The sequence below is a fragment of the Elephas maximus genome, chromosome 4 (assembly GCF_024166365.1).
Source record: "Elephas maximus indicus isolate mEleMax1 chromosome 4, mEleMax1 primary haplotype, whole genome shotgun sequence".
In the NCBI taxonomy this organism is placed as follows: domain Eukaryota; kingdom Metazoa; phylum Chordata; class Mammalia; order Proboscidea; family Elephantidae; genus Elephas; species Elephas maximus.
The window spans coordinates 62,560,922-62,584,343 of NC_064822.1; the positions used below are offsets into that span (position 1 = coordinate 62,560,922).

General features: G+C 42.4%; 1 protein-coding gene across 1 annotated transcript in view; it reads right to left on the reverse strand.

Moving 5' to 3' along the window:
* Positions 1-23,422, reverse strand: part of ANO2 (anoctamin 2) — a 377,551-nt gene that overhangs the window by 260,787 nt on the left and 93,342 nt on the right. The window contains exons 4-6 of the mRNA XM_049882253.1: positions 17,071-17,222; positions 14,660-14,714; positions 11,946-11,997 (exon numbers count right to left, since the gene is read on the reverse strand). Of these exons, the coding sequence (XP_049738210.1) occupies positions 11,946-11,997; positions 14,660-14,714; positions 17,071-17,222 (259 nt within the window). The remainder of the gene's footprint in view (positions 1-11,945; positions 11,998-14,659; positions 14,715-17,070; positions 17,223-23,422) is intronic.

Consider the following 23,422-nt stretch of genomic DNA (forward strand, 5'->3'; position numbering starts at 1 on the left):
TTACTCATTAAAATTCATGGTTTTTCCGCTTCTTGCTCCCATCCAGCGCCCCACCCACATGCTCAGAGACCACAGAGCCTCTCGAACAACCCTCTCTTCTCCAACAACCTCCTCTTCCTCAAGCCTCGCCTGCCTCATCGTGGTTCCAGGATGTAGGATGCCAGCGTAAGCTCCATGACCTCATGCAGGAGTGGAGCCCTAGGGAGGGCAAGGGAGTGTCCACTCTCCCAGTGAATTGAAAGCTGAGCATTTTGGTGCTGCCAAGTCACCAATGGGCCAGTCCTTTCCTGATTTTAAGTTTCCTCCTCAGTTTGAACATAAAACATCAGAAACAACTTTGGGGGATGTGGGAAGAGCAGAGAGTGAATAAAGGAGTGTGGGTCAGGGGATGGCTGCCCTGGCGGCTCAATGAGCTGCAGATTTGTCTTACTCACAAGACTACAATTCCACTCTGAGTATCATTAATCAGTTCAAGAGCCATAACCACAGCAATGTGAAGCCACCCTACAATAATCAAGGGGAGGAGTCCCAAGTGGGGAGGGGGCAGTGGACGGGGGTGGGGGATGTAGTTCAAAGCTACAAAAGGGCTGTCGACGCAGATAGAGGCTGAAGCATCACAGGCAGGTAGGGACCCAACTAGACCACACCTAGCGCACTACCCGACCCAGCCCCTGCACTCACACCCTATGGTTGCCACAGCAGCAAACCTGAAGACTGCCCCAAAACTGCACAGAAAAAGCTAAACAGGTGTTTCACCTACTTACTCTTCTGCTCATTCTCAGCTCTGCTCAGCACAGTAGCTGCCTTGCTACGCTTACGGAGTACTAGTCTGACAATCTGAACTCCCAGGTCCTGTTGTCAGATCCTCAAAAAGATCTCAAATCATCAAGGGACCAGAGCCACACATACTACCCCTATCTCAAATAAAACTTCCTTTGCTCTGCATGGTCTAACGGGGTGGCTCACTTCACTTCTAGGGTGTCCTTTGCTCCTTGTTTCGCATCCCCCCAAATCCTGCAAGGTACCTGAGGTCAGAGAACACTTCTCTTTCACTTGCGACCCTCATGAAATGTAGCTTATTGCCGTGAATACAGTGAAGGTATAATGGTCTTTAAGAGTAACCCAGTCCTGTGGCTAAAGTTATCCGAGTGTCTCTTCTCGTTTATCCCAGGCACCCACCTTCCCTACTACTCCAATTTTCTTTGGCATCCTATGCTTGCTGATGCAGAGATGGAAAATTTAAACACATGTTGATTAGTCTGCTTCCTAACAGAGGAAGCCCAGACAAACAGCGCTTTGCCTTGGAAGCAGTATAATTGAGGTTGCCATAACTCATAAGATAACCAGGTCCCCAAATGCTGTAACTCAATGTTTCTCTGTCCTTCATGGCCATGTACTCCCTCCTTTTCAGCCGGTACTACATGGGCAGTCCCCATCAGCAGTCGCTGGGGTAGAGGACCAAACCAGTTGCCAGTGAATCAAATCCAACTCATAGTGACCCCATGTGTGTCAGAAGAGAATTGCATTCCATAGGGTTTTCAATGGCTGATTTTTCAGAAGTAGATCACTAGGCCTTTATCTGAGGCATCTCTGGGTGGATTTGAACCACCAGCCTTTCAGTCAGCAGCTAAGCATGTTAACCATTTGCACCACCAAAGGATTCCTACATAAAAGGAGGAATGGAGACAGGGGCGGCAAGTTGAAAAGCAACTCTTCACCCACCATTTCACCGGAGAATGGGAACTGCTTTGGCCTCTTGTTTTACCCACAGACTTCAGAAACCTAGATTCTACCCCCAAACAAGCATGGAAATCAGTTTTAAAGAAGAAGAAAAGAATTAAACATATTTTTAAAAAGAGTCCCTGCTTTGAAAACTGAAATTCTGAATTTTTTCCTTTCCTTCAGCAAAAACGGGCTAATTGGTTCCATCATGCATGATCCATCTGGCCATAATGGCAAAGTTTTCTTCTCCATGATCACATCTATATTCTTTCATCTCTGCTATAGATCCAAGGAGAGAGAGAAAGAGACCCAATCATTTGTCCTAAAACTCCCAGGAGAGGTGCAGAGAGAAGGGGAAAGCCCAGAGAACATCCCCCTCTCCTGTACCCGTAAAGAGAGGCAGTGCTTCAGCTCAAACAGAGCATGACCTACTGAGGACCCTGTCTCTGATCTCCAACCTCTCCATGGCTTTCTCTCCTCCAAATCACCACGCACTTCATACTTGCTGCTTAGAACGGCAGTCCCAAAGGGAAAAGGCTGCTTTCTCATCTGATCAAGCCAGGCCTTTTGCAACACTGTCCCTCTGCATCCATAGAGATCAGGGCAAAGAAACACAGTCTAGGTGGGCACAGACCCCAGGACTGGTACCTGAAAACACACACTCAAAATAGAAAACCTCTGGCATTTAGTTTCAGAGACGGCTCTGGTTTTCTGGACACAAAGTAACAACCAAAGCACAGAAGTTTATGGTCTGCCTCCCAAAGAGAGTCTCATTAAACCTGCGAGTGCTGCCGGGTGACAGGGACCACAGCTCCATTCCCTCCAGGCCACACTCAAAGGAAACTTTTATCCACTGGGACAGGTATTAGAGGAATGATGCTGAGCTCCTGAAAACCCATTTGGTTTTGATTCCCCCCAGAACAAGGCACAGTCTACCCGGCATTCTGCTTTCATCCCTGCACTCCAGCCGGATGCAAATCTAAACCAGAGCCCCCAGACTGTGCATTTAACAGAGACTATATTTACCCATCACCGAATTGTCTTGATGTGTGTTCAATTACTTAAATGCCTTTAATCCAAAGCCTTTTCTTCTAACAAAATATAAACCAGTTCAGCTGGATGAATGATAAACCAGATGTTTACAACACACAACATGGTCTGGCTTCGGTCAAAATAATTAAGACATCGTCTCCTGAGTGGGGAGTGGAGATGTCCAAAGCATACATTTGTTTAAATGCTCTAACACCAAAATGTCCATGAAAATGCAGCTCCATCAATCTGTAATTTTCTGTCCATGAAAAGACAACAATAACTTCCATACGAAGGGCCAGGAAAGGCGTTTGTCCTCCTCTGATATGGTCAAGGGTGCTTCGGTTTCTTTCCATGGTAAAGTGCACTTTAAAGTCGTTGAATAATGGGGTAAACTTCCAGGGCCCTGAGAGCTGGCCATTAATGATGCGACGTTGATTAAGGAGTCCTTACGGGGCTAGGCCAAGCTTCTGAACACTCACACGTTTTACCACCATGCAGAACCCAAACTCACAAGTATATTCACTATCTGAACATCATTTGTAGCAAATCTCTCACTTCCAGGGGTAAGTAAGAGGAACAGTTGAGTTGCCTGTCCTGAAGATGATAGCAGAAATCCAAAACAGTTGTTAGACAATCAAACACCAAATGCAAATCTAACCATATGTTTTCAAGGTCAGCTCCCCTGGCTTTGCCATCTTATACTAATTTTTAATAAAAAAAAAATCAATGAATGAAGAAAAGAAAAAGGAGACAAAGATAATTCAAGAATGTCAACTGCTGATGAGAACATAAAAAGGAACTGAATGTTCCAATGTTAGAAACATTACAAATATATGAACGAATGTTAGAAAAATAACAACAACAAGGATAAACTAGGCCCTTCACAGACATGCTAGACTTGGTTATCGTTGGGTTCTTCGGAAAACCAATGGTCACATGACTTTAAAGCTCACTTTACTGTGGAAAGAAGAGAGAGCACTTTGTGCCCCTGCTCATATCGTAAGTAGGTCAAAAAGCACTTGTGACAGCCCACCCTCTCTAAAATTTGAGAGTTCCTAAGAACCACTGGGTAACTTGTTTAAAAAGCAGATATTTGGTCATTACCCCTACAGAATCTGATTGGGTAAATCAGGCATGGGACCCGGGCAGCCGTGGTTTTAACAAGTGCGCCAGGTAATCTGATGCAGATGGATGTGACTACACCTGAGAAATATTGCCAATGGTTATGAGCAAGCAATTGATTTAGGAGTATAATCTTTGCTTCCAACCAATCTCACCAATAGCACTTAATCATCCCTGTTCCTATTTTCTCTTTCATTTTAACTGTCTATCCCCATCCTCTCAGAGGTCTGGCCTCTGACCCCAAGTCCTGGCCATGGCCCTGGGACCTGCTCTCTATGAACTCAGGGGATAGCTAGTCCTTTCTCTGAGCCTCATTGGCACATATGTAAAAAAAAAAAAAAAAAACCACATGGTTCCTTTGAATCACAAGTGTAAGAAATGTTAGAGCCACAGAGGACCTTAGAGAGCATTGTGTGACCCCACCTTCCACTTTTCTTTTATGAGGATGAAACAGATTCAGAGAGGGAAAGTGACTTGTCTGAAGTTTTACAATTTATTCATCCCAGATCTGGAACTGCTACCCACTCCCCCAGCCTTGCTGAGTGTGTGCCTGATATCTTCCATTTCCCCCTTCTAGACATACTCTTCCCACCTTCTCTGTCTGACATAAGCGGGCTCGCCTACTCTCTGGCTTCCCACTGGGTTCAGCAGGTAAGAGGGTAGAAGGAGTGTTTAGTTACCCAGTCTCCACCCTGAACTGTGCTGGGTGCTTCACTGCTCCCCTCAAGGTGGCCTCCACTACCTGACTCTGTCCTGTGTTCCAGCAACCTCTCTCTCTGTCGTGGGTCTAGGGATGGTAACAGCTCCACTGCTGCTAACTCCTGGTTACCACACTATCCCTTGCATTCTTCTACTTCTTGCCCACACCTTTGCAAAGTGTTTCTTTATAAACATCCCTGCTTTGAACTATCCTAATTTGAGTGTCACTTGTTCCTGTTGGGACCCCAACTGATTGAAGTTGCTCCCATTATGTCTTTTTTGTACTCTTTGTTTTCCTTCCCAGTCACATGGATTGCTCCCTCTTCTCCTCAAATGTGACCTCAACATCAAAGCCTTCCCTGACCACCCTATTTAAAATACCACTCCCACCCCATCCCTCTGCCTCATCCCTATTTTCTTACCTTGCTTGAGTTTTTCCTTCCAACACTTATTCCAAATGACGTACTATACATTTACTTATTTATTGGTTTATTTTCTGCTTCCTACCACTAGAATGTAAGCCCGATAAGGGCAAGGATTTGCGTTAATTTAATTCGTTACCCTATTCCCTAGTTCTAGACTATGAATGACACATTATTTGTTGTTGCTAGTTGCTGTCTAGTTGCTTCTGACTCATGCTGGCCCTATGTGTGCAGAGTAGAACTGCTCCATAGGGTTTTCAAGGCTGTGACCCTTCAGAAGCAGATACCCAAGCCTGTCTTCCAAGGTGCCTCTGAGTGGGTTCAAACTACCAACCTTTCAGCTGGTAATCAAGTACTTAAGCATTTGCACCATCGAGGGACACATAATAATAAAAAAAACCCATTGCTGTCGAGTCGATTCCAACTCACAGCAACCCCGTAGAACAGAGTAGAATTGCCCCATAAGGTTTCCAAGGAGTACCTGGTGGATCTGAACTGCCAACCTTTTGGTTAGCAGCCATAGCTCTTAACCACTACGCCACCAGTGTTTCCCCCGGGACACATAATAGGTACTTAATAAACGTTGAATGAATGAATGAATACTACATTGGGAAGAGCTTAGTTCCCACCTTCTCTGGGAAGCATTCCCCAATAACTTGACTCAACTTACGGTCTGATTAATTTAAAAGAACACTGAAGAAAAGTCAAGAAACCTGGGTTCTAAGTTTTGCTGTGCCACCACCAATTCATTGTAATCTCAGGCAAACCATTTAATCTCTCTATTGTGAAATTAGATTAACATCTGTTGAGCCTAATTTGCATAGTAGTTTAAAGGCTCAAATAAAATAATGAGTGTGAAAGTGCTTTGAAAAGCATAGAACTGCACACACGCAAGGGGTCATCATTATTTTTGTTACATTAATACACTATTTGACGGAGATCACTTATCTGGTTGTCTCAGCTAAAACAACAGAGAACACAGAAGAAAGAAAAGCTATCTATGAACAGCTAAAGTAGATCTCATAAAACCCACTCCCTAACTATATGTTCTTTGTCTGCAGCAGAATCCTTCAGACCCTCACTCAATGCATTTCGCTCTCTCTTTACCCAAAATTCTAGTGAGCTTGTCTTTCTGGCTCCCAAACAGCTATGCAAAACTGTCAGCAAAATTCAGGAGGGGAGGTAGGTTACCACAGTCAAGAATTCAAGAAATCAGAACAGTGTAGGGCAAACAATCCCAATAATACAATTATAACCCCTGAGGAAACATATAAAATATTAGGTCCTTAATGATGATCCTGAATCATCCAGAAGAGGTTACGTATCCATCGATATATAGAATACTATGTTGGTATGTTCTATATAAGAAAATAAGGAATTGTGTAATAGACTGTAGAAATATTTCTGCACTAAAAGATGTTGCTATAGACAGTAAGAACCACATCATTGGTCATACTTCCCTTTCGCTTTGGTTCAAGGTCAAATGCGCAACCCAATTACAGCAACTTAGGGAACTTATGGTTTGAATGTTTGCATTCTATTTTTTCCCCCTCTTGGTTTTGACATTCTATTTTAATTTGTGTTTTCCCTGGTTCTTATTTTTTATTATTTGTATTATGCTGTTTGATTGTTTTTCTTGTAAGCCACCTCAGAATTTTTGTGGAACAGAACAGGGATATAAATAAATCAATACATGCAACTCATATGTATCTCAATGCTTTGCAAAAGTAAGCATTCAACCAAAATGTATTGTCTACAAAGAAAAAAGTGATAACACTAGATAAATGAGGGCTTTTTTTTTAATTAGGAAACTTTTTTTTAATTTAAAGAATTTTTATTGTACTTTAGATAAGGTTAACAGAACAAACTAGCTTCTCATTGAGCAGTATACATATTGTTTTATGACATTGGTTAACAACCCCATGACATGTCAATACTCTCCCTTCTCGACCTTGGGATCCCTATTACTAGATTTCCTGTCCCTTCCTGCCTTCTAGTCCTTGCCCCTGGGCTGGTGTGCCCCTTTAGTCTCGTTTTGTTTAATGGGCCTGTCTAATCTTTGGATGAAGAGTGAACCTCAGGAATGACTTCATTACTGAGCTAAAAGGGTGTCCAGGGGTCATACTCTCAGGATTTCTCCAGTCTCTATCAGGCCAGTAAGTCTGGTCTTTTATTTTTGAGTTAGAATTTTGTTCTACATTTTTCTCCAGCTCTTTATGGGACCCTCTTTTGTGATCTCTGTCACAGCAGTCAGTGGTGGTAGCCAGTTACCATCTAGTTGTACTGGACTCATTCTGGGGAAGGCCATGGTAGTTGTGGTTCATTAGTCCTTTGGACTAATCTTTCTCTTGTGTCTTTAGTTTTCTTCATTTTCCCTTGCCCCCAAAAGGGATGAGACCAGTGGAGTATCTCAGATGGCCATTCACAGGCTTTTAAGACTAGGGGGTATTTTTTAATTATTATTATCTTTTTTACCTTCTAATTTTTTCCTTGGATACAATGGGAAAGGGAATAAAGCTTTGTAAGTTGGTCACAAGGGTAGTAACCATACAAAAGGCAGTTATAAAGTAATTTCAAAGATAGAGGATCAAAGAAACTTTGGACAATTTCAAGCAAGTTCTGGTCCCCCTTTTTCTCTTTTTATGAGGTAACAACCTTCTAGAGGAAACTAGGCCAATTCTGGCCATTCTTGCTTCCCTTCTACATTTCTAAATCCAGCAGCAAGGGCAATAAAAGCAAAATTTACCCCATGGTTCAAAGGTCCATATTATCTTGAGTCCTCACAGTGCTAAGGATTCCTCATTCTTTTTACTCTTCTAGATAAGACAGTAAGTTGGCCAAAGAGCTTAGAGAGTACCTGATTTTCCTAGGCAGAAGTCACACCACCTGAAAATTGGCTTTTAGGTTTATTCTCTGCTGAGAATGTGTCCCTTGTTACAAAGCTTTAACGTCTGGGATCAACAGATTTTAAAGACCCAACCTAACTCCACACCTAGTTAAAAGTATCCTGAAGCTAGGGAAAATAGGGCTAGAGCCAGGGAACCCTAGTTCTAGGTCCAGTTCTGTCAGTGACTCAGTGTGTGACCCTGAACCAGCTATTTATTTTCCCTGTACCCATTAGTAATTGTATATGATAATTCCTTACATATCTACTTGCCCTGGGAACTATGAAACTAAGATAATTTATGTTGATACTTAGAAGCATACATACACATTAATTGCTACCTCCCCTGTGTTCCATTGTACTCTGTACATCTCTACCATATTATCTCAAAATTTTCTGTTTGGATGTCTGTCATCATGGCTAAACTATAAGCTTCTCAAGGGTAGAAATGAGATGGAGTTCATCTTGGCATCCTTGGTTTCTATAACATTGTTTGAGATGAAGCAGGTGCTCAATGTTTTTGGAAGGACAAAAGGGAAGAAAATTTTTTGAAAACTATGTGATTCAAAAATAACAACAAAATCCTTATGACTCTGTAAGATCAATATTATTATCCCCGCTTTGCATAAAAGGAAACCGAGTTGTGGAGAAGCTAAGTCATTTTCCGTGGACACACACATTCAAGTACTCACCAGCAACTGAGGTGGACTAGCAGCTGGGCATTTTTTAACTAATTCACTAAAAAAATTGACTGAGTAGAATGTATAAGACAGACAGCTAGACGCACTGGGCATACAAAGATGATTGAGACACACTTCAAGAACTTGGGATTCTAAGCCATGGACAGAGATAATCAGCAAGGAAGAGACTGAGTTGATGGGCATTCCAAGGAGAAAGAATTAAGGAGAATATGTAGGAAAGTGATGTTTGATCTAGAGACAGGGATGGGTGAGATTAGGGGTAGGACATTCAGACAAAGAGAACAGCATGAGAGAAAAGAGGGAAGATAATGGTCACATTAATATGAGGAAAAGTAGCTGAGAGAGAGAGAAGTGGACATCATAATGATTTTGAGGTGCTGGTAAACATCCAAGTGGAGGTGTCCATCCAGCAGTTAGAAATGGAAATACTGGGCTGAAATTGGTAAAAAAAAAAAAAAAAAGAAGAAGAAGAAGCAGGAGTAGAAATAGATGATTGCAAGTCATCTGTAAGGAGGTAACAAGAGAAAAGAGACCAAAGAAACTTGGAAAAGACAATATCTAAGCTGTGGGAGAAGGAAGAGGATCCAAAGAAAGTCTGGTTTATGAGGTAGAAAGAGAACAGTCAGAGTTTGGCAGATCAGCAACACCTTGCTGGTTATCAGCTTTCAGAAGATGGAGGTTAAATTAAGAAGGCTGTAGAAACTGTAGAAAGTTAAGGTAGAAAAGACTGAGAAGAAGTAATAAAATGTGGGAACTAAGATTTGATGCAATGAACACTAATGACTGAAGACCAGACGAGTTGTGGAATGATATCAAGGATATCATACTAAAGAAAGCAAAATGTCCTTAAAAAGACAGGAAAAAAAGAAAGACCAAAATGGATGTCAGAAAAGACTCCGACACTTGCTCTTGAAAGTAGAGTAGTTGAAGCAAATGGAAGAAATGATGAAGTAAAAGAGCTGAACAGAAGATTTCAAAGGGCGAATCGAGTAGACAAACTCAGAGCAACCAGTTTTCTCTTGGTTACAAGGACAGCAAGTATTGATAACAACTAATTGAAAATCTTCTTAGTGTGTTCTTACCTTTAAAAAAGAACTAAACAAAAAGAATCTTTTGACTGTAAGTCCACCTTCAGCTACTACTCTCTCTCCTCCTATCCACAGCCAAGACTCTTGGAAACATTGCCTATACCTGCAGCCTCTACTTACCCTCATTCCTAATCCCACTGCAAACCAATCTCCACTGAAGACACAGCACTCTTCAAAACTGTCCTTGACCATGTCACCAATGATATACAAGTGTTAAATCAAAGTGGCATGAGAAGATTTGTTATTATCAATACTTGACCGTCCTTATAACCAAGAGCAAAATGGCTGCTCCAAGTGAGGGCTTTAGTCCATCCTGTGGAACTAAGCCAACCCCACTGCCATCAACTCCATTCTGACTCATAGCGACCCTATAGGACAGAGCAGAACTGCACCATAGAGTTTCCAAGGAGCACCTGGTGGATTCGAACTGCCGACCTCTTGGTTAGCAGCCATAGCACTTAACCAATACGCCCAGAGGATTTGGGCTAATTGCCTCACTCACTCATGCTCTTGCCTCATCAGCGCCATGCTCCAGACAAATTACATAATATGAAAGATTTGATTTTTAAAAACTGGAGTGTTTTTTGGAATTTTAGAGCAAAAGTGAATCCACCAAAACAAATATAGCCCTACATAATTACCCCTTTGAGAGATCACGGGCTCTTCTAAAAATAATGTTGTTAGGTGCCGTCAAGTCAGTTTCAACTTATGGTGACTCTATATACAACAGAACAAAACACTCCCCAGTCCCGTGCCATCCTCACAGTTGTTGTTATGCTTGAGCCCATCATTGCAGCCACTGTGTCAATCTATCTTGTTGACGGTCTTCCTCTGGTTCACTGACCCTCTACTTTACCAAGCTGGATGTTCTTCTCCAGGGACTGGTCCCTCCTGACAACATGTCCAAAGTACGTAAAATGAAGTCTCACCATTCTTGCTTCTAATGGGCATTCTGGCTATATTTCTTCCAAGACAGACTTGTTCATTCTTCTGATAGTCCATGGTATAGTCAATATTCCTTGCCAGCACCATAATTCAAAGTTATCAATTCTTCTTTGGTCTTCCTTATTCATTTTACAACTTATTCATTGTTCAGGTTTCACATGAGTATGAGGCAATTGAAAATACCATGGCTTGGGTCAGACATACTTTGGTCTAAAATACTATTACTGTATAAAACCTGTTCTGCTTCCTTTCCACTACTCCTCCCTTGGTACTAAGGCAGCTAATGAATCCCACAATAAATTCTCAAATATTAGCTTTTATTATTATCATCATTGTTATTATTCTTCAGCTTGACTGCCTACTTTATTCACTAGACTTGACTCTAAATGACTTTGGAGTCTTTTCAACACTACCCTTCCCTCAGAATCCAGATATTTGTCACCACAGAGTGTGACTGAAAGACTATTTGATAGGCAGTTCCCCCAAAGGTTTCAAAAGCCGTTTTGAGTGATGGCAGCACCTTTGGGATGAGAGTTCAACCTGCCGAAGTGATTAATGTGGAAAGGACAACTGTTTGCACGGGTAAGCTCTGGCGTGGGTTTCCGAAGAAAAACCTCACACTTGTCCCTCTCCCATCGTGTATTCTTCTGCACAACCTGTAAGCATCCAGGCTGCCAGCCTTATACTGCAAGCTCTCAAATGCTGAGGTTCCTGCTTCAAAAGCAAATGCCCTTATATTTTAAAAACAAACCACAAGCCAAACAGATTCAGCCAGATATGGTGACAAGAATGCTGAACTTAGAAGAGATACATTCAGACTCTCCCATCACTCACTGTGTGGCCTCAGACAAGCCAGTCACCTTCTCTGGGTGTCAGTTCCTTCACACATAAAGTTGAAGAAAAAAAAAATTGGACTAAAGGACCTCTCAGGTGCCTTCCCTTAATAAATAAAATAAAAACCTACCATGTTTTAGGCGATGATTAAAAATTTTTGGAGATTCTGACGAGAGGTGCTGCTGAATATCAGGGTTGGGTGAAAGGTATGTAGGTAGCAGCAGGAAGTGAGAGAAAAGGCAAGAGGCCTGGGATGAAGGTGTCGAGAAGTTGCAGCAGCCTGGGAAGCAGCCCCTACCACACACATCCAGGAATGGGGTGTTCTCTGCTCTTGGAAGACAAGGCAGACTTTCTCAGCCTAAGCTAAAGCAGCCGCCACCATGTGGGGTGTTCACTTTGTTCCTTGCTGCCCACCAAGTGAGCTGTTGAAAGGACAGCCCTGGCTCCCTTGGCACTCTGTCAGCACTCTGCCCACCGATGGGGGAAGGGTCCTTACCCATCGTGTTGTTGGCTCGGGAACAGGTTGTGCGCTTCAGAATCTCGTGCACCTAAAACGGGACGACAGCAGAGCTGTGAACGCCTTGACCACCGTGCGTCACTGCAGCCTGTGGGGCAGCGGGCGGTGGATGGACAAGGCGCCTGGATGCATTTTGAGTGAGGGGGAAGCCAAGCATGTGCCGAGCTCATGTACTGCACGTCATATCCATTCAAACCTGAGTACTGTGAGGAAACAAAGAGTTTAACCCCCTCTCACACATTCCCCTCCTTCACCACACCCTGGAAAATAAATAAATAAAAGACTATAAAATGACCGCAGTTACAGGAAGGAAAACATACACCAGCCAGTCACAGACCCACGCAGCCCTCTTGAGGGCTAGGATGGAAGCACCTCGGTTGGTGCAGGGAACAGTGCCTGGCTCCCACATGGGAAACCTCAAGGAAGGGGAGCCCTCCTCAACAAGGTGCTTGGGAGAGGGCTACAAGGAGAAATGCTGTCCGCACTAGCCTGGGTTCCTTCTGATGGGAGAGGCATGAGGCAGCAGGGAAAGCATAAGATGTGGAGTCAGACAAATCCGGTGCTAGCCCTGGTTCCTAGAAGAGGGGCCCTGTACAAGCTCTCTGTGGGTCTGTTTCCTTGTCTGTAACAGCACTGGCACAGAGCTGCTTTGCAGAACCAGTAATACAATGCATAAGCCAGTTTTTGTAATTGGAAATGGACTGTCCACATGTTGGTTATTGGTTTTATTATTTTTCTGTTCTTTTCTGAGTTCCAATCTTGCCTCCCCAATCACAGCATGTCCTACACTTCCTCTGAGACTCCACAGCTTGCAGCAAGCTACTGGCACAAGGTGGGCTCAGTGACTACCGCACACCTACATGCATGTGCCTGAAGAGGCCTCCAAGCCCCACTCCTCGTCTCCACCCCTGTGGGTTTTCAGGGGACTCCGGTTCTCACACAGGAAGGAGCGATGCCGAGAGCACTCCTTGCAGAGGTGATAGGGACATAGGTGGGTTAGTATAAACCTGCTGGTCAACTGGTAACCTCCTGGTGGGTCCCAAGGAGGTTTACATCCTGTGCCAGGTGGCAAGGAAGTCTGCTCTGGACAAGCAGCTGGACTGCTCAGACACCCACAAAGCACAGGGCACAGGGAGGGTATTTACAGAGATAGGCAAGGTCCTCAGACTTTTAAAACCTCAGGGCAGAGTAAACCCCAGGACAAAACTCACAGTGTGGGGTAGGCTGGGAAAAGGGCATGAAAGGAAGGAAGAACCTTCCAGGAGGAGAGCTGAACAAGAGATGTTACTCCATCATCATTCACACTCCCATATTGTAGCCACAGACCTGAAGGGAACGCTGAATAAATAACTTCCAGCAGAATGGGGCCCGAGAGTGTTTAGTTCTGCTTATAATACGGTGCATTAATTCAACAGCAATAATAATTAGGAACAGCATTTATATGGCATTGTATTATTTTACGGGCACTTGGCAATTATCGGTTAATCTCCACAACACTCTATAACTCTCCCACAGACATGGGACCCAAGCCACGGTGAGACTTAAATGGCTTGTAATAGCATCAACCAAGCAAATGGGAAGTTTATGCTCTTTTTTTCATAGGAAGGGAAAAGAAATCATATGCTATTTTAAACTTTCCTAAAATGCTAGGCTAAGGGACCTGGGATGTCTTTTTGTGCAACCTACAAGCAAAGAGTTAAGGCCGTGTTTTCAGTGTGCCTGGAAAATGTTCTGTAGCTTCCCTTAGTCATCTGTCCCTTGTTAATTATCCTTCTTATCCTCTCTTATCACCTTCTTGGCTTGGAAGTCCTTCTAGTTATCAAACCCTTATTCCTCCTCCTGGTGGAATGTAATTTCTTTCCTAGAAATCAATGGAAACACACTCCTGTGTTTCCCACTGAGGGCATGAGAAGTTTCTAACATTCCTTGGGCCCCTCTTTCTCTCCTCTGCCCATAGGTGGAATGACGTCTAGGATGGTAGAAAATAAACTGATCCATGAAGAGATACACCCTCCTGCTCAGGTTGGGGCCAGAGAGGCACAGGCCAGATACAGATTTTCATTAGAATCAATCATCCCACAGAATTAAAAAACTTGAAGTCATTAGTTAAGATTTTGGAGAAGAAAGGCTATGGTCATGAATTTTGACTTTCTATTGAATGGGCTGATCTTTTTTATTCTTGGATAAATTGGTAAGCTCTAGTACTCCCTGTGATATAAATGCACATGGCTCCTTTGGGGGTGAAAGAAAAAATGCATAAAGAATCCCAGGGACCCAGCAATCAACAGGACTGGTTCTAGTGCTCATTGGAACACTAACAATCTATATAAATGCTGTCAATTCATTGCTTCTCAGAGCCTCATTTTCCTCAGCTGTAAACCAATGGAGGTTACCTGTTGGGTTTAAAGACCCCACCAGCTCTGACATTCCCTGTTTTTGTGATTCTAAGAAGGGCTTTAATGGGGAACCCATAAAGAGAAGACACTCTCCTCCAGCCCTGAGCGAAGGCTGATTGTTTGCTGTTTCTTTTGCTACCGGGGTCGGGCAGCTCTTGGATACATCTCTCAGTTGCTAGGCAACTGTAAACAAATAGTGATGGGAGGTAGCAAGGAGGGCCAGGAGAATGCCTTGCCAAACTGGGTGCTCAGCTTCCCCCCCTCCCCCGCGCCAGCCCCCCACACCTGTTTACTTACAATGCGGCTACGGGTGGCATTATCAAAGAAAGTGTCCTTATCCTGGATGTTGTACCTGGAGACACCAAGAAAGCAGACGGTAAACTCCTTTCATTACCCCTGTCCCGAGACACCTATCACCCCATGCCCATATCAAACCAAGAATCCTTCTATCTGGAGCCCAAAAGACCACGAAAGAGTGCTTCCGTGACACCAAAAATTTGTGCCTTAGAGTTCACTATAGTGGTGAAGAAGGTCTAGAGCTCTTTTGAAGAATCCTATTTCAGGATGGAACAATCTCAGAAGGCAATTAGATATTCAGTTGTCTATGGAAGCACAAAGACTTTTAAACTTTTTGGGAAAATTTGGGATGAGGAGATTTAAAAAAGAAAAAATGGAATGGCTAATGTCCTCTGAGTTTCATCCAATTTTTAGTTTCATGAGAACTTATTCATTATACTTTAGGGAGAATGCCTCAGCAAAATCTTGTACTAACCACCAAACTAAGAATGAAAGAAGGTGAAGCCTCAACATGGCAAATATGATTATTCCTACCCCTGGTTCCTGGGGAAAACTTCTACCTACTGGATCTAGACTTCTATTTAAAAACCACAGCAGAAAAATGGTAATACCCAATGCTGGTAAAGTTCTGGTGAATCTCACACAAACACCACTGGTGATTGTATAAATTGGTACCGTACAACCTTTCTGAAAGCAACATAGCAAGATGTATAAGATATACACACATTCACAATGGTTATACTCTTTGATCCAATAATTGTGACAATTTGCCACATAAATTTATCATTGAGAATAAATAACAAAAGGAAAAGTTATATAAATACAAATGTTCATTACGAAGTCATTTGTAATAAAGCTTATAGAGATACACTGCATTTCCAAAATCTGTGATAGGTTAACATGCAACTCTTGTTAATTATAATTATGAAAACTTCATAGACATACAGAAAAATATCTTACTAGGATGTTAAGTTTTAAAAATGAAAGTATGCACAAAAAAAATATGTCTATGCATAGACAAAGACAGGAAAAACAAAAAGTCAGGGTGTTGGGAATATGAATTTTTTTTCAAAATTTTATTTAATGTTGTCACACCAATTAGATACCATACTGGTAATTATGCAAGACCCACGTACACTCTAAACCTCATACATTGATCTTTCACTTAAAAAAAAAAAAAAAAACACTCTTGCGGAATGTTTACTGTGCCTAGGTCACTGTGCTGGAGGGTACACAGATGAATAAAACGTGCTCCCAGCTCCCCAGGAGCCACCAGTCACAAGGGTATGCGTGTCTGCAAGTAACTAATGCAAAGTAGAATATGGTAATGTGAAGGTCATTATTATGACCAGGCAGAGGATGGAGAGCATACTTTTGGTTGGAAAGAATGAAAGATTCTTCCAAAAGAAGGTGCTTGCGAGCTGGACCTGAAGGACAGCAGAAGCTACATGGCGGCAGCTCAGATACCAGCACTGGCATGAACGAAGGCAGGGAAGGGAAGAAGCACAGGGTGGCAGAAAGGACAGCAAACCAGAGGTTAACATGTCAGACCCAGGACCCTGGTTTCCTCTCAGTAACAGAGAGATAGTTACATCTGGCTGGCCACCTCACAAGGTCTGAGGGTGTAAAGATTCAATGAGGGACTACAGGCTAAAGGAGCAGCATATATACGTGTGTATACAGAGTTACTATCTAACCTGGTAAAGATAGATAGCAGATATTCTCAAATAAACAGCAGAAATGCTACCCCATGAATGCCATCTACCAAAGGAACATATCCTTATATCTTCTCTGCCTTTCCATGTCCCATACTTTCCCTGTCTCTCTCAATTCTCTTATCACTCCTGTTAGTTACTTATTTTCTCATTAGGTCCTAAAGCAGAATTACATAATGCTCAGTCTCGCATCTCCTAAACTCCCTGCCATGGCTCCCTTGTTGAAATGTTTCCCAAATGGCCATTCCTTGTAAAGAGCTTGTATTCCCTCTCCCATTGGAACAAAGGGATGGCAGGGTCAGCAGCTGAGAATACAGAAACACAAAAACTTCATCCACTTTTATCGCACCATGTTGGAGCCCTATTAGACTGGAAACTGGGCTGAATGTTATCCCTACAGGGGATTTTCTTACAGAGTCCTAAATTTTATGGCTGGCTGCTCCCTGATTCTCCATCCACCATGCAAAATGGTTAAATTACCGGTTTTCCCATAAGCTACTGAATAAATGTCCAAAGGGGAGGGGAAATCACAAAGCAGACACAGGGAACATTTCGTCATAAGAACATGTTTCGTCTTCCCTCTCCCAGGCATCCGGACACCCACTTGTGAGACCCAGGGCTGAGGTGCCGGATGGTTCTCGCATTTTTTCTCCATATCCTCTCCCCCATCCCAACCCCAGCAGCTTCAGTACTCACAGGTACATTTTCTCCCTGGAGAATGGATAGGAGAGGTTTTTCATCCTGTTGTTGCTGTGCTCTGGGACTCTGGGCTGCAGGGGTGAGCTCAGCTTCTGCAGAATCTCATTGAACTTCTTTGCAATGCTGCCATCTGCTTTGATCTCATACATCTATGAAAGGCAAAGCCACAGGTCTGACAAGGAGGCCACACTCAACGCTCAGAGAAAAATGACTTCCCAACCCAAGCTGTAAGGGGCACAGAGTCTCTGGAAGGGGACACTCCGGAGAGAGGAGAAGATCTGAAGAAACAAGAAGTAGGAGTCTTCCCTTTCCCCCATTGTTTTCACGAAGAGATGGGCCGTGAACCCTCTCTCAATTATATGTGCTAATGGATGTGACCAGTGAAGAGAAACAGGCAAGGAATCCAAACTTTCCATATGGCTTTGTTATATCATCTTAAGAGAAGCTATGTGCCAGTTACTATGCCAAGAGCTTTACACATATTAGCTCTAATGCTCACAGCAACACAGCTGGGCAGGTAATACCATGACTGTGTTATGAGAAATTTAAGGCCGAGAAAGGTGAACTGGGCCAACAGAGGTCGTACAGAGAGCAACTGGGTAGCAAAGGCTAGATTTAACTCATGTCAACCTAATCCAAAGACTGTAATTTACAACTCAACCATGCTCTATGTACATCCAGTATCACTTTCCTGGAGTGTTTCTCTTAGGAAATATCTGTGTTTTAATGAGTTTTCCTTCAAAATATTAAATATTTAATGAGTATCTATCTGCCTTAGGGAAGGAGTCCCTGGATGGTACAAACTGTTACCGCGCTTGGCGGCTGTCTTTGTTATGATGAGATATAAAAGAGATTAACAAGCAAGTGAAGAGAGATGCCAAGCCACATGAATATTGCCCAGGAGCAGAAGCTGAAGAGACAGGACCTTCCTCCAAAGCCAACAAAGAGAAAGCCTTCCTCTAGAGCCGGCACCCTGAATTCAGATTTTTAGCCTTCTAAACTGAGAGAAAATAAATTTGTTTGTTAAAGCCACCCACTTGTGTTATTTCTGTTATAGCAGCACTAGATAACTAGGACAGCTGCTAACCAAAAGGCTGAAGGTTTGAGTCCACTCAGAGGTGCAAGTCCACCCAGAGGTGTGTAAGAAAAATGGCCTGGTGACCTACTTCCATAATTTCAGCCATCGAAAACCTTGTGGAGCTCAGTTCTGTTCTAACACATGTAGGGTCACCATGAGTTAAAACCAACTCAACAGCAACTGGTAGTGGCGCTGCCTTGGGTAAGGCCTGCAGCTGGGACCGAGACAGTAATTAACACTTATTGACGCATGAAGTTATACTTCATAATAGCAAAGTCGTGTGGATTAAAGAAGGGCGCAAACTTTTTGACACAAATTCTCCTCTCAAGTCGTGCCATCTGTCCCTCCCGTTGAGTGTGGGTGAGCTTGAACAGTATAGCACAGTGGAAGTGACACTGTGCCAGTTCCAGGCCCAGCCTTGAAGAGGATGGACATAGCTACTGCTTTGGTCTCTTGCAGCCCTGAACTGCTCTGTAGAAGAAGCCCACGGAGAGCTCCGGAGACCACTCAGAGAGGGAAAGGAGCTTAGCTGAGCCCACCAGCCTTCCAGCTGCCTGCCAGTTGTCAGTCCTGGAGTGAAGGCTCCTTAGACCTTCCTGACCAGCCCAGATACAAGCTAAATATCACCAAGAGATTCCAGTCAACGCCACGTAGAGCAGAAAAATCACCCAGCCCAGCTCTGCTCAAATTCCTGAGCGATAAATCATGAGACATAATAAAATGATTATTGTTTTAAGCTACTAAGTTTGGGGCAATATGTCATGCTGCAAAAGATAACCAGAACAAGAGCCAACATCCAGATCTCCTGACTCAAAAGCCTGCTTTTGTCTCTGTCGTGATATCTGCAAGTTGCTTAAATCTAGAAGGGCAATAAGGCATGTGCAGAAATACTAATAAAGCAGACTGAGATAAATGCTACAAAAGGTATACAAAGTGCTCTGAGAGTTCAGAGAAAGAAGACAGCTCATCCAGTTGCAGAATAAGAACAAAGTTTCATGGAAGAAGTAGCAGGTCAGCTGAACTTTAAAATAAAGGTAACCTTTTGTTGTTGTCACTTTGTTCTTTAATAAAATAAGTAGGAGGAAAAAAATAATTACCTCCCCAAAATAATAACTGAAGCATAACCAACTTCTTTCTTCTAATCTTTTTCCTATGCATGTTAATTTAATTTTTAATTACAAAACTAACACAATTCTAGTTAACTATCAAATGAAAACCGGGTAAGTGTATTAACTGAATTAAGAACTTCTTCCTACTTTCAACCCAATCCCACTCTCCTCTCCAGAGGAAACCTCTAGTAACAATTTAGGGTGTATCTTATCCCAGCTCTTGCCATACTATATAAGTCAATCACTTTTTAAACGTATGTGTGATTTTGTTCTATAATTTGCTTCTTTCCCTTAGCAATATATCATAGCTATCCTTCCAGGTCAGTTCATATACAGCAACTTTAATGGATGCCTAGTATTTAGACATGGATTCTAATTTGTTTAGCCCTTTCCCTAGAGATGGGCATTTATTTTGTTTTCTACACATGCTTTATTTTGTTTTGAACATACTATATATACAATTTTGTATGCCACTTTTTTCTCTTAACATTGTTTCATAAATATTTTTATGAATAAGGCTTCAGCAGATACCAACAGAAATCTCAGGCAAACAAAAAAGTAGAGAAGTTCAGGCTGAGTTTAAGGAAGGTTAAGTGGTTTGGTTTCTTCGGAGCACGGAGTTCTAATGCGGGGCAGGGGATAGTGACAGGGATGGCAGAAAGGCAGACTAAGACCAGGCATGGAGATCCTGCCGCACGCGGAATGGGAAGTCAGGGAACAGTCTGGACAGTGACAAAACCAAAGCTGTGAATCAAGAAGATAATTGAGTGAGGTTGGGTAAGAAGAAGAAGAATGCGCTAGCTTTCTGAAACAAGGGGATCATTCTTTCGAGCAGAATATACATTTATTAAGCATTTACTATGTGCCTGGATCTGGGTATATATCAGTGCTAATCTTAAGGATATACTGCACATTCCATAAGTCTTCCTACAGCTTCCTTTAGAAAAGGTTTGGTTTTTTTTTCCCCCAAAGTATTAGTAATGGCTATGCAAAAGTACCTAATTTTCTTGACTGCTTATTCTTTTTTTTAATATATATATTATTAGTATTTCTTTTTATTTTGCATTAGTTGAAAGTTTACAGCTCAAGTTAATGTCTCATTCAAAAATTTATATACATATTGTTTTGTGACAGTTGCAATCCCCACAATGTGACAGCACACTCCCCCTTTCCACTCCATGCTCCCTGTGTCTATTCTACCAGTTCCTGCCCCTTCCTGCTTTCTCATCCTGGTTTTGAACAGGAGCTGCCCTTTTGGTCTCCTATATTTGATTGAACTAAGCAGCACACTCCTCTTGTGTGTTATTTTTTGTCTTATAGTCCTGTCTAACCTTTGTCTGAAGAGTGGGCTTCAGGAATGGTTTTGGTTCTGGGTTAACAGTGTGTCCGGGGGCCATAGTTTCAGGGGTTTCTCCAATCTCTGCCTACTTGATTCTTCCATATTTAACAAGTTAGGATATTTACATCCAGGATAATCCATTCTTCTCCCCAAAGCTCTGATATTTTCAGTAACCTCAAAGACTATGAATTCAATCTAGGCATGGTTCTTAATACAATACGGACACTGTTGTGAATATACCAGCTATATCATTTTTGGGAACAGTGATTGAATTTGAATACAGATATGACATTTAAAGATAATGAGGACTTATTTTCCATTTTATTGGGTATGAAAATGGTATTCAGGATTTTCCAGAAAATGTTCTTAATTTTAGAAAAGTGTATGAAAATATTAGGGATAAAATGGCATATTGTCCTCTTTACTATAGTTTAACACATTTAAGCAAAAACCAGACAAATGAAATATGGCAAAATGTTAACAACGATCAAATCTGGCTAATGGTTATACGGGAGTTGGTTATACTGTTCTCTCTAATTTTCTCTATGTTGGGGAACAAACAAAAGAAAATTTAAAAATTAAAAAAAAAAAAAGGATATGCTGCAGAATCAAGAGGAGTTAAGTATCTCAGCCAAGATCATACAGAGTATAGACTCAGCTAATGATTGTTGGTATTTGAACCCTTGGGCAAAGCCGGTGGTGTTTTTGACTGCTTTGTTCTATTGTTTCATTTGCTAAGACATGCATTCTCCTGGGAAAAAACAATGTGCAAACTTACAATATTGCCTGTATTATCAAAAGGCTCTTCACCATTCTCTTTCACACACATCAGTCACTGCAATGCAGAGTTTACCCCTCAGGCATGTCAGGGCCTGGAGGGCCTGGGGTAGAAAGGTGACCCTTCACACTGCCCCAGTAGCCATGTCTCATAGGTCATCTAGTTCAGGCTTTGACCAGGCACATGCCCTGCATCCGTAACCATGTGTCTTTGAACACACATGTGCGTGGCAATTAAAGCTTCGGAGTAGGAGGGAAGCTGATGGATCCTGTCCTCCAGATGCCTTGGAATGGCAGAGTTGGAAAAACCAAGGGTACTTCTTCTTTGTCCACTCCTCTCCATCTGCACTTCTGGCACTCTCATCTAGGGAACCTTCAACTTCAATAATAACTGGTCTCCCCACATCTTCTCTTACCTAGGGTTGCCAGATTTAACAAAAATATAGGGTGTCCAGTTAAATTTGAATTTCAGATAAACAACTAACAACTTGTTTAATATAATTATGTCCCATGCACTATTTGGGACACACTTAAACTAAGAAATTATACTTATACTAAATAGTAAATAATTTTTAGTATAAATATGTCCCACACAATATTTGGGACATGTTTATACTAAAAAATTATTCACTGTTTATCTGATATTCAAATTTAACTGGGCATCCTGTACTTTATCTGGCAACCGTACACTTTTTAAATTTAATTTTCTAATTAAATAATTTAATGTTCTAATTAAATAATTTAATTTTTTAATTATATTTTTTTAATAGATAGGTAGGAAAATCCCTGCCATTTCAACAATCTTCACACGTACAGTTCAGTGACAGCACATACATTCATCATGGGCAACTCTACTCTTGCTTACCTCCAATTCAGTCTCCGCACTGGAGCCAGAGGGATGTTTCTGGAACAAATATCTACTAGAAAGCCTTACCCACTGTTCTTATGATAAAGACCAAGATTCTTAACACAGGCCATGAGACCCTGCAGAAGCGTCCACATTTATCTTGTCTCACAGCCCCTTGCTAACAGTATCCAGCCACTGACCCTTTGTCAATTCTTTCAACATGCTGCACTCTCTACACTCTTCATCTCCTCCTTCCCTTTTCACCAACTTCTCTTCACACTTGAGGTCTCACTCCATTGTCACTTTCCTGGGGGAAGTCTTTTCTGGCTTCCAGACAAGGTCAAGTCCCTCCTTCACAGTATTTCATGGCCTCACAGTTCTATCCTTCATAGCATGTATCACAGTTATAAGTTGACATTTATCTGGGCAATTATTTAATTAATGGTTGGCTGCCCCTTTAGCCCATAATTTCCTTGAAGGTAGGATAATGTTCAAAATATTCCAAATGAATAATAAATCTCTGGGAAACCAGCGCTGATGGGAGCAGTTGCCGCCACTGGAGGAGCCCAGACTGAGATCAGAACAGTTATAACAGGATTTGGTGGACAGAAAACAGAAGGGGGAATGAAGTCAAAAGTCTAAAGGCCCTGTCTGGCTGGAAGTCTTCCTCTCCTGACCCTCACCCTGGTGAGGGCCAGCAACGCCTGTATTCAGTAGGTGCAAATTTATAACCGTGCAATTATCTCAGGGCCTTGTCCTGGCAGAAAACCTTCAGGCAGCTCCTGAGTCCCATCTTGGCAAAGGATCTGGTAGGGTTCACTTAGAGAATGGGTTAAAAGGAGTAGGCTCCCACGGTATGTCTCTAGAGGGACAAGGAATGGGGCTGGGGTAAATTTTGACTGTTTGTTGACAGGAGATGCTCCAAATCACTGAAAGTAATCTCCGTCAGCTGCCTCCAGGAAAAATGCAAAAGCTATAGAAGACCAGAGTCCCACCAGAAACCTCATGGTAACACCCAGCTCCACAGCCCTAAACAAGACCCTACAACGAAGATCCTTAGGTTGAAACACTATAGACTTAAGCTGGAAAGAGATTTCCCATGAAGAGCCCCAGGCTTCAGGGACTCTATGGGGGATGGGGGCAGACATGAATCCACAAAAAAATACCTGTGGATGGGCCTGTGGTGTCATACCATGGAC